We start from the raw sequence: 11,897 nt of genomic DNA, 5'->3' as shown, positions 1-11,897 counted from the left end.
TCCAGCCCCACATCCCACTTCTGGGGTCTTTCTCAGCCCCATCTCCCCACTGCCCCCCCAAAATCCAAGGGGACCCCCCCCAACCCAGCCCCACGTCCCACTTCCAGGGTCTTCCTCAGCCCCATTCCCTCCCTGTACCACCTCACAGCCCCCCCAGAAGCCAAAGGGACCCCATAACCCAGCCTTTAACCCACCTCAGGGCTCCTCCCCAGCCCCAAGGACCCCCCCCCCTCCCCACCTCTGATCCCCCCGATCCCTTCCCCCTTCCAGGTCACAGCCCCCCTACTTTCCCCCCCCCCCCCCCCGCCCCGGGGCAGAGAGATGGAAGCCAACGTCAGCGACGAGAGCGTCCACTTCCAGAGCTACCCCTTCGACTTCCTCGAGTTCCTCAACCACCAGCGCTTCGAGCCCATGGAGCCCTACGGCCACGAGCACCCCAAAACCCTTCCCACCCTCCCCTGCCCCCAGCCCCCCTTCGAATACCCCCCCCCGCCCGGCGCACCCCCTTTCGACCGCCCCCCCGCCGCCAAGCACAAGGACTTCAAGGCCGAAGGCGCCGCTGCCGCCTCCTCTTCCTCCTCCTCTTCCTCCTCTTCCTCTTCCTCCTCCTCCTCCCAGCCGAAAAAGGCGGAGGGCAGCGTGGGGGTGCAAGCGGGGGCCCCCCCTTTCCCCACCCCGACCGTCCCCCCCCCTCCACAGCCACTCTTTGAGGCTGCCGGCCCTTTCAACGCGCCCCAGTGGGGCATCGTGGACCTCTCCAGCCACCAGCACCTCTTCGGGGGGCTGAAACGGGGGGGGACGGTGGCGGTGGCCACGGGAACGGGGGCGGCGGGGACCCCGGCGGTCCCCCCAACCCCCCCCGAGGGGGCGTCCAAGGAAGAGAAGAGTTATTTCCGCCGCCTGAAGTACTTCATGGAGCGGCGCTTCCCCTGCGGCGTCTGCCAGAAGTCCTTCAAGCAGTCGTCCCACCTGGTGCAGCACATGCTGGTCCACAGCGGCGAGCGGCCCTACGAGTGCGGCACCTGCGGCCGCACCTACAACCACGTCTCCAGCCTCATCCGCCACCGCCGGTGCCACAAGGAAGAGGGCGGCGGGGCCGGCGGAAACCCCCCGGCGGTGGCCACTACCTCCGGCGTGGTACCGGCACCCAACGGGGCCACCGGGGTCTTGCCGGCACCCAACGGAGTAGACCCGTTGGCCACCGGGGTCAACTTGGCAGCCACCGGCATCAACGCGGCGCCCAACGGGGTCAGCCCAACGCCCAACGGAGTCAACGCGGCGCCCAACGGGGTCAACCCAACGCCCAACGGGGTCAACGCGGCGCCCAACGGGGTCAACCCAACGCCCAACAGGGTCAACGCGGCACCCAACGGAGTCAACCCCTTGGCGAGCGGGGTCAACGCGGCGCCCAGCGGGGTCAACCCATCGCCCAACGGGGTCAACGTGGCCTTGAGCAGCGTCATCCCGGCCCCCAACGGAGTCAACCCGGTGACCAACGGGGTCAACGTGGCCTTGAGCGGCGTCATCCCGGCCCCCGGTGGCGTCATCCTGGCACCCAGCGGGGTCCTCCCGGCCCCCGGCGGGGTGACGTTGGCGGCAGGCGCTGCCACCCCGGCGCCCAGCGTTGCCGGTGGCCCGGACGGTCCCTTCACTTGCTCTCTCTGCTGGAAGGTCTTCAAGAAGCCCAGCCACCTCCACCAGCACCAGATCATCCACACCGGGGAGAAGCCCTTCAGCTGTTCGGTGTGCGCCAAGAGCTTCAACCGCCGCGAGAGCCTCACCCGCCACGTCAAGACCCACTCGGGGCTCCTGCCCGTGCCCTGCGCCGTCTGCGGCAAGGAATTCCGGGATCCGGCTTATCTCCTGCGGCATCAAGCGGCCCACAGCGGCCAACGCCCCCACTACAAGTGCGAGGTGTGCGGCAAAGCCTACGCCGCCCCGCAGAGCCTCCTGCGGCACCGACAGGTCCACGCCGCCGGCCCCAAGGTGGCCACCGCCGCCGCCGCCGTGGCTACCTACCCCAAGGGGGTGTTGCCGGTGTTCCCCGGCGGCCCCTTCGCGACGGCGGAAGGGGAAGGGAAGGTGGGGGACGGCGGTGGTGGTGCCGCCGCCTTCCTGTCCCTGCCGCCGGCGGCGGCGGCGGCGGGGAAGAGCTTCGGCTGCGGGATCTGCGGGAGGGCTTTCGGGCGGCGGGAGACGTTGAAGCGGCACGAACGGATCCACACGGGGGAGAAGCCCCACCAGTGCGCCGTCTGCGGCAAGCGTTTCCGCGAGTCCTTCCACCTCCGCAAGCACCACGTGGTGCACACCCGCGAGCGGCCCTACAAGTGCGACCTCTGCGGCAAAGCCTTCGGCTACCCCCAGAGCCTCACCCGCCACAAGCAGATCCACCGCCTCCCTTTGCCCTGCGGCTTAGGGGTGGCGGGGGTTGGTGGCCCCAACCCTTCTAACGCCGGCCACCCCCCCGAGGGGCTGAGCTACGGCTGCGGCCAATGCGGCGAGCGCTTCCCCGACCTCTTCCGCGCCGTCAACCACAAGGAAGCCCACGCCGGGGAGAAGCCCTACGGCTGCGAGGCCTGCGGCAAAGCTTTCGGCTTCATCGAGAACCTCATGTGGCACAAGCTGGTCCACCAAACCGCCCCCGAGCGACTGCTACCCGAGGCTGGGGGGGCCGCCCCACCGGCCCCGCCGGTGGCCGCCGAAGGCGGGCTGCAACCCCCCGAGGAGCACCCGGTGGTTCCCAGCGGCGAGCGCTTCACCTGCGGCACCTGCGGCCAGACCTTCAAGCATTTTTTGGGGTTGGTCACCCATAAGTACGTCCACCTGGTGCGCCGCACCTTGGCCTGCGGCGTTTGCGGCCAGAGCTTCGCCGGCGCCTACGATCTCCTCCTCCATCGCCGGCGGCACCTCCAGAAGCGTCACTTCGGCTGTTCCGTCTGCGGCAAGAGGTTCTGGGAGGCGGCGCTTCTGATGCGACACCAGCGTTGTCACACCGAGGAGAGACCTTACCGCTGCCCCGTCTGCGGCCGGGGTTTCCTACGCTCCTGGTACCTGCGTCAACACAAGGTGGTCCACACCGGGGAACGGGCTTACAAATGCGCCCTCTGCAACAAACGTTTCGCCCAGTCCTCCAGCCTGGCCGAACACCAGCGTCTCCACGTCGTGGCTCGGCCCCAGCGCTGCCAGACCTGCGGCAAGACCTTCCGTTACCGTTCCAACCTCTTGGAGCACCGCCGGGTCCACCTGGGCGAGAAGGTTTACCGCTGCGAGCTCTGCGGCAAGAGCTTCTTCTACCTCTCCTCCATCCTGCGCCACCAGCGTTCCCACGACGCCCGCCGCGACCTGCGCTGCTCCGCCTGCCTCAAGCTCTTCAAGGACCCCAAGTACTTCAGCAAGCACCTCCAGACCCACCAGGGCGGGCGCCCCTTCAAGTGCAGCCTCTGCGGGGAGGCCTTCGGCAACACCTACGGTCTCAAAAAACACCGCCACGGCCACAAGCTGCAGCGCCCGGCGGCCCCCGCGCACCAGGAGGCGTGAGGAAGAGGAGGGTGGTGGGGACGGGGATGGGCGTGGGGCAGAAACGGAACATCGTGGGGCAGCGGGGCTCGCCATCGTGCAGCGGGGGTCAAGACGGGGCTCGTCGGGGGGCAGTGGGGCTCGACACGGGGCTCAGCACGGCTCGTCGGGGGGCGACGGGGCTCGTCATCGTGCAACGGGGCTCAAGATGAGGCACGTCGCGGTGCAACGGGGCTCGTCATCGTGCAACGGGGGTCAAGACGGGGCTCGTCATCGTGCAACGGGGCTCAAGATGAGGCTCGTCGTGCAACAGAGCTCATCGTGGTGCAACAAGGCTCGTCATCGTGCAACGGGGGTCAAGACGGGGCTCATCCTGGTGCAACAGAGCTCATCGTGGTGCAATGGGGCTCGTCATCGTGCAACGGGGCTCAAGATGAGGCTCGTCGTGGTGCAACAGAGCTCATCGTGGTGCAACAGGGCTCGTCATCGTGCAACGGGGCTCAAGATGAGGCACGTCGCGGTGCAACGGGGCTCGTCATCGTGCAACGGGGGTCAAGACGGGGCTCGTCGTGGTGCAATGGGGCTCGTCATCGTGCAACGGGGGTCAAGACGGGGCTCATCCTGGTGCAACAGAGCTCATCGTGGTGCAATGGGGCTCGTCATCGTGCAACAGGGCTCGTCATTGTGCAACGGGGGTCAAGACGGGGCTCATCCTGGTGCAACAGAGCTCATCGTGGTGCAATGGGGCTCGTCATCGTGCAACGGGGCTCAAGATGAGGCTCGTCGTGGTGCAACAGAGCTCATCGTGGTGCAACAGGGCTCGTCATCGTGCAACGGGGCTCAAGATGAGGCACGTCGCGGTGCAACGGGGCTCGTCATCGTGCAACGGGGGTCAAGACGGGGCTCGTCGTGGTGCAACGGGGCTCGTCATCGTGCAACGGGGCTCAAGATGGGGTTCGTCATGGTGCAACAGAGCTCATCGTGGTGCAACGGGGCTCATCATCGTGCAATGGGGCTCAAGATGAGGCACGTCGTGGTGCAACGGGTCTTGTCATCGTGCAACGGGGCTCAAGATGGGGTTCGTCATGGTGCAACAGAGCTCATCGTGGTGCAATGGGGCTCATCATCGTGCAACAGGGCTCAAGATGAGGCACGTTGTGGTGCAACGGGGCTCAAGATGAGGCACGTCGTGGTGCAACGGGTCTCGTCATCGTGCAACGGGGCTCAAGATGGGGTTCGTCATGGTGCAACAAAGCTCATCGTGGTGCAACGGGGCTCATCATCGTGCAATGGGGCTCAAGATGAAGCACGTCGTGGTGCAATGGGGCTCGTCATGGTGCAGTGGGGCTCATCGTGGTGCAACGGGGCTCGTCATCGTGCAACAGGGCTCAAGATGGGGCTCATCATGGAGCAATGGGGCTCGACACAGGGCTCGGCACGACTTGTCGTGGTGCAACGGGGCTCGTCATCGTGCAGCGGGGCTCAAGATGGGGCTCGTCGTGGCGCAGTGGGGGTCATCCTGGTGCAACGGGGCTCAGCACAGCTCATTGTGGTGCAGCGGGGCTCATCATCGTGCGACAGGGCTCAAGATGGGGTTCGTCGTGAGGCAACGGGGCTCGTCGTGGTGCAACGGGGCTCATCATTGTGCAGCGGAGCTCAAGACGGGGCTCATCCTGGTGCAACGGGGCTCTACACGGGGCTCGGCACGGCTCAGCGTGGTGCAAAACAGAACATCGTGGTGCAACGGGGCTCATCAGTGGTGCACCAGGGCTCGGCACAGCTCAGCACGGTGCAAAATGGAAGATCGTGGTGCAACGGAGCTCGTCATCGTGCAACGGGGCTCAAGATGGGGCTCATCATGGTGCAACGGGTCTCGTCATCGTGCAACGGGGCTCAAGATGGGGCTCATCGTGGTGCAACGGGGCTTGGCACGGAGCTTGGCACAGTCCGTCGTGGTGTAACACGTCTCATCATGGTGCGACACGCCCCGTCATAGTGTAACACACCCTGTCATGGTGCAACACTGTCCCGTCATGGTGCAACACGTCCCGTCATGGTGTAACATGCCCTGTCAAGGTGTGACACGGCTCGTCATGGTGCGACATGGCTCGTCATGGTGTAACATGCCTGTCATGGTGTAACATGCTCTGTCAAGGTGTGACACGGCTCGTCATGGTGTGACATGCCCCATCATGGTGCGACACGGCTCGTCATGGTGCGACACGTCCCGTCATGGTGTAACATGCCCTGTCAAGGTGTGACACGGCTCGTCATGGTGCGACACGCCCCATCATGGTGCGACACGTCCCGTCATGGTGTAACATGCCCTGTCAAGGTGTGACACGGCTCGTCATGGTGCGACATGGCTCGTCATGGTGTAACATGCCTGTCATGGTGTAACATGCTCTGTCAAGGTGTGACACGGCTCGTCATGGTGTGACATGCCCCATCATGGTGCGACACGGCTCGTCATGGTGCGACACGTCCCGTCATGGTGTAACATGCCCTGTCAAGGTGTGACACGGCTCGTCATGGTGCGACACGCCCCATCATGGTGCGACACGTCCCGTCATGGTGTAACATGCCCTGTCAAGGTGTGACACGGCTCGTCATGGTGCGACATGCCCCGTCATGGTGCGACATGGCTCGTCATGGTGTAACATGCCTGTCATGGTGTAACATGCTCTGTCAAGGTGTGACACAGCTTGTCATGGTGTGACACGCCCCGTCATGGTGCGACACGCCCCATCATGGTGTGACACGGCTCGTCATGGTGCGACACGTCCCGTCATGGTGTAACATGCCCTGTCAAGGTGTGACACGGCTCGTCATGGTGCAACAGTGCTTGTCGTTGTGTGACACGTCCCGTCATGGTGTGACACGCCTCGTCATGGTGTGACACGGCTCGTCATGGTGTAACACGCCCCGTCATGGTGCGACACGCCTCGTCATGGTGTGACACGGCTCGTCATGGTGTAACACGCCCCGTCATGGTGCGACATGGCCCGTCATGGTGCGACACGCCTCGTCATGGTGTAACACGCCCCGTCATGGTGCGACACGCCCCGTGGTGCTGCACGACGGCACCTCTGCTCCAGCTCGGACACGGGGGAATCCCGTGGGACACGACACCCCCCCCCCCCCCCCCCCTCCAATTCCCACCGGGACGCCTGGGTCCCCCCGTGGGGGGGGGGGGGGGGCGGGGCTTGAGGAGACATTCCCCCCCCCCCTCCGCCATCTGCCCTCCTCCCCCCAGAGGGACTATTTTAACCCCCCCCCAGGTCTATAAATGTATATAAATATATATATAAATATATAAAATGTCTATAGCACAGCGTTTGCGCCCCCCCTGCCCCCCCCCCATCCCCCCTGGCCTGGCTGGGGGGGGGGGGGGTCCCGGCGCGGGCAGAGACCGGACACAGCTCGTCACAGCGATGGGCAGGGGCCGGGTGTGTACAGAGCAAGCCCATATTAAACCCTGGATGAGACCCCCCCGGGGACGAGTCCTTCCTGCGCCGGGGGGGGGGGGGGGGGGCAGGGGGGTTGAGGGATGGGCTGGTGGCATCATCTGTGGGTTGGTTGGATGATGGGTGGGTTGGTTGGATCATGGATGGGTTGGTTGGGTGATGGGTGGGTGGGTTGATGGGTTGGTTGGATCATGGGTGGGTGCGTTGATGGGTTGGTTGGATCATGGGTGGGTTGGTTGGGTGATGGGTGGGTGCGTTGATGGGTTGGTTGGATCATGGGCGGGTTGGCTGGGTGATGGGTGGGTGGGTTGATGGGTTGGTTGGATCATGGGCGGGTTGGTTGGGTGATGGGTGGGTGGGTTGATAGGTTGGTTGGATCATGGGTGGGTGCGTTGATGGGTTGGTTGGATCATGGGTGGGTTGGTTAGATGATGGGTGGGTGCGTTGATGGGTTGGTTGGATGATTGGTGGGTTGGTTGGATCATGGGTGGGTTGGTTGGGTGATGGGTGGGTGGGTTGATGGGTTGGTTGGATCATGGGCGGGTTGGTTGGGTGATAGGTGGGTGGGTTGATGGGTTGGTTGGATCATGGGCGGGTTGGTTGGGTGATGGGTGGGTGGGTTGATGGGTTGGTTGGATCATGGGTGGGTTGGTTGGGTGATGGGTGGGTTGATGGGTTGGTTGCATCATGGGTGGGTTGGTTGGGTGATGGGTGGGTGGGTTGATGGGTTGGTTGGATCATGGGTGGGTTGGTTGGATGATGGGTGGGTTGGCTGGATCATGGTTTGGTTGGGTGATGGTTGGTTGCTGGGGGGGTTGGTTAGTTGGTGGGTTGTTTGATGGGGGGGTTGGTTAGTTGGGGGGTTGGTTGGTTGCTGGGGGGGTTGGTTAGTTGGTGGGTTGGTTAGTTGGTGGGTTGGTTAGTTGGCGGGTTGGTTGATGGGGGGTTGGTTAGTTGGTGGGTTGGTTGATGGGGGGGTTGGTTAGTTGGTGAGTTGTTTAGTTGGTGGGTTGGTTGATGGGGGGGTTGGTTAGTTGGTGGGTTGGTTGATGGGGGGGTTGGTTAGTTGGTGGGTTGGTTAGTTGGTGGGTTGGTTGGTTGATGGGGGGGTTGGTTAGTTGGTGGGTTGGTTAGTTGGTGGGTTGGTTGATGGGGGGTTGGTTAGTTGGTGGGTTGGGTAGTTGGTGGGTTGGTTGATGGGTTGGTTAGTTGGTGGGTTGGTTGATGGGGCATTGGTTAGTTGGTGGGTTGGTTAGTTGGGGGGTTGGTTAGTTGGTGGGTTGGTTGATGGGGGGTTGGTTGATGGGGGGGTTGGTTAGTTGGTGGGTTGGTTAGTTGGTGGATTGGTTGATGGTGGGTTGGTTAGTTGGGGGGTTGGTTAGTTGGGGGGGTTGGTTGATGGGGGGGTTGGTTGACCGAGGGGCTCACGGGTTGAGGGGGGTGGTGGTTCGGGGGGGGGGGGGGGTGGTGTTGGCCATTGGCCGTCACCCCCCTCCCCCCCCCCCAATGAGACACCGGGAGACAAAAGGAAAAACCAAAAAAGAGCTTTTTTTTTTAATAATAATTAAAAAAACAACAACAACATGAAGTTGGGGAGACCCTGGGGGGGGGTGTCCCTCACATGGCGAGGGGGGGTGGGGGGGTGTCTCTCGCACGGGGGGCGGGGGGAGCAGCTTCACAGGGGAACGGGCAGCACAGCCCCTGTCCCCAGGGCCACCGTCCCTCCGTGCAGGAGCCCGGAGGCCACTGTCCTTCCATGTCCCCAACCCCGGGGGCCACCATCCCTCCACGAGGAGCTCCACAATGAGCTTGAGGGGCCACCACATGGTCATGTCCCCAAACCCAGGGCCACCATCCTCCAAGGGATGACCTCCATGGCCACCATCCCTCCACATCCCCAACCCCTGGGCCACCATTCCTCCAGGGATGGCCTTCATCCTTCCATGGATGACATCCATCTCTCCGTGGATGACCTCCATGGCCACCATCCCTCCACACTCCCAACCCCAGGGCCACCATTCTTCCATGGATGCCCTCCATCTCTCTATAGATGACCTGCATGGCTATCATCCTTCCATGGATGGCCTCCATCTCTCCACGGATGGCCTCCATGGCTATCATCCTTCCATGGATGGCCTCCATCTCTCCATGGATGGCCTCCATCTCTCCATGGATGACCTCCATGGCTATCATCCTTCCATGGATGGCCTCCATCTCTCCATGGATGGCCTCCATCTCTCCATGGATGACCTCCATGGCCATCATCCTTCCATGGATGCCCTCCATCTCTCCATGGATGATCTCCATGGCCATCATCCTTCCATGGATGGCCTCCATCTCTCCATGGATGGCTTCCATCTCTCCACGGATGGCCTCCATGGCCATAATCCTTCCATGGATGCCCTCCATCTCTCCACGGATGATCTCCATGGCCATCATCTCTCCATGGATGACCTCCATGGCCATCATCCTTCCATGGATGCCCTCCATCCCTCCACAGATGACCTCCATGGCCACCATCCCTCCACACCCCCCAACCCCGGAGCCACAACCCCTTCAACGCCCCAATCCCCAGGTCCCCACCACGAGCCCTCGCATCCACCACCCCTCCCCACCACCCCCTCCTTGGGATCACGCCGTCCCACCACCACCACCCCCCCCAACCCCAGGTCCCCGTCACGGCGCCGGCGGCCGAGGCAGATGCTTGCGCCGGAGATGTCTCTGGAGGGTGTTCCTCTCCCCGAAGCGCATGTGGCAGTGGGGGCACTGGAAGGGACGTTCCCCGGTGTGGACCCGCTGGTGGTGGGCCAGCTCCCCGGAGTCTCGGAAGCGACGTGGGCAGAGGGGGCAGGCGTGGGGCTTGCGCCCCACGGCGTGGGTGTATTTGTGACGCTCCAGGTGGGACGTCCTCTTGAAGGCCTTCCCGCAAGCGCGGCAGACGTGGGGCTTGTGCTCGGAGTGGGTGATGCTGTGGCGCTGCAGGTAGGAGAGGTACTCGAAGGAGCGACCGCACACCGGGCAGGAGAAGGCTCTTCGGGGGGGGCCGGGACCCCCAGCTTCTCCCGCCCCCGCCACCAACACCGTATAGGGCAACCCTTGGTTGTCGATCAGGAGGTAACGGCCCCCCGAGGGGGGGCTGGACCCCCGGCGGGAGGAAGAGGAAGAAGAGGAGGAGGAGGAGGAGGAGGGAGGAGGGTCTGAAGATGATGATGGTGGGGGTGGGGGTGGTGGGGGGGCGGGGGCAGCGGGGGGTGGCTGGAGGTCTCCGTGTGCCTGTGGGGAGAGGAAAAAGGGGGGGGGGGGGTGTTAGGGGGGAGGTGGGGGGGTTCCAGATGCCTCGGGGGGGCAGATCTGGGGGCCCCAGATGCCTGGGGGGGGGGGTAGATCTGGGGGTCCCAGATGCCTGGGGGGGGGGGGTAGATCTGGGGGCCTGGACGCCTGGATACCCGGGGGGGGGGGGCAGACATGGGGGTCCCAGGCGCCTTGATCCCTGGGGGGGGGGGGCAGATCTGGGGGTTCCGGATGCCTGGGTCCCTGGGGGGGGGGGGGGGGCGGAATATGGGGGTCCCAGATGCCTGGATGCCGGGGGGGGGCAGATGTGGGGGGTCCCAGACACCTGGGTCCTTGGAGGGGGGGAAATATGGGGGATCCCGGATGCCTGGGTCTCTGGGGGGGGGCGGAATATGGGGGTCCCAGATGCCTTGATCCGTGGGGGGGGGCAGATCTGGGGGTCCCAGATGCCTGGGGGGGGGGGGTAGATCTGGGGGTCCCAGATGCCTGGATGCACGGTGGGGGGGCAGACATGGGGGTCCCAGGCGCCTTGATCCCTGGGGGGGGGCAGATCTGGGGGTCCCAGATGCCTGGATGCCCGGGGGAGGCGGAATATGGGGGTCCCAGACGCCTTGGTCCCTGGGGGGGGGGGCAGATCTGGGGGCCTGGACGCCTGGGTCCCCGGGGGGGGGCGGAATATGGGGGTCCCAGACGCCTTGGTCCCTGGGGGGGGGACAGAGCTGGGGGTTCCGGATGCCTGGGTCCCCGGGGGGGGGGGGCGCGGAATATGGGGGTCCCAGATGCCTGGATGCCTGGGGGGGGTGGAATATGGGGGTCCCAGATGCCTGGATGCACGGTGGGGGGGCAGACATGGGGGTCCCAGGCGCCTTGATCCCTCGGGGGGGGGCAGATCTGGGGGTTCCGGATGCCTGGGTTCCTGGGGGGGGGGCGGAATATGGGGGTCCCAGATGCCTTGATCCATGGGGGGGCGGAATATGGGGGTCCCAGTCGCCTTGATCCCTCGGGGGGGGGGCAGAGCTGGGGGTTCCGGATGCCTGGGTCCCTGGGGGGGGGGGGGGGCGGAATATGGGGGTCCCAGATGCCTGGATGCCCGGGGGGGGCGGAATATGGGGGTCCCAGTCGCCTTGATCCCTCGGGGGGGGGGCAGATCTGGGGGTTCCGGATGCCTGGGTCCCTGGGGGGGGGGGGGGGGCGGAATATGGGGGTCCCAGATGCCTGGATGCCTGGGGGGGGGCGGAATATGGGGGCCTGGACGCCTGGGTCCTTGGAGGGGGGGGCAGATCTGGGGGTCCCGGCCGCCCTCCCCCCCCACTCCCCATCGTTACCCCCCCCCCCCTCAACCCGTGTCCCCCCCCCCCGCCCCCCCCCCCGTTACCTCCCGGCGGCTCCGCGCCCCGGGCCCCACCTCGGGCCCTTCATGGGGTCCCGCTGAGGCCGCGGCGTCTCCGGCGGGGACGGAGCCCGTTTGCGGGGCTGGGGGGGGGGGCTGGGGGGGGGGCGGGAGGGGGGGGGGGGGAAAGAACGTGCGGAGCCTCCGCATCGGGGTCCCCCGACCCCGCGGGGCGGGAGGGGGCGCCCGGCGGGGGAAGGGGGATTAGAAGGGGGGGGGGTGGGGGGGTGGGG

General features: G+C 65.2%; 1 protein-coding gene across 1 annotated transcript; it reads left to right on the top strand.

Moving 5' to 3' along the window:
- Positions 1-321: 321 nt before the first annotated feature.
- ZNF865 (zinc finger protein 865) lies at positions 322-3,537 on the top strand. The gene is made up of 3 exons (XM_074166954.1): positions 322-1,090; positions 1,481-1,986; positions 2,152-3,537. The coding sequence occupies exons 1-3, from the start codon at positions 322-324 to the stop codon at positions 3,535-3,537; spliced, it is 2,661 nt and encodes an 886-aa protein (XP_074023055.1).
- The last annotated feature ends 8,360 nt before the right edge of the window (positions 3,538-11,897 follow it).

This window comes from Numenius arquata, unplaced genomic scaffold (assembly GCF_964106895.1).
Source record: "Numenius arquata unplaced genomic scaffold, bNumArq3.hap1.1 HAP1_SCAFFOLD_1657, whole genome shotgun sequence".
In the NCBI taxonomy this organism is placed as follows: Eukaryota; Metazoa; Chordata; class Aves; order Charadriiformes; family Scolopacidae; genus Numenius; species Numenius arquata.
Note: the sequence above shows the minus strand (reverse complement) of the source record. Positions and strands in the feature narration are given on the sequence as shown.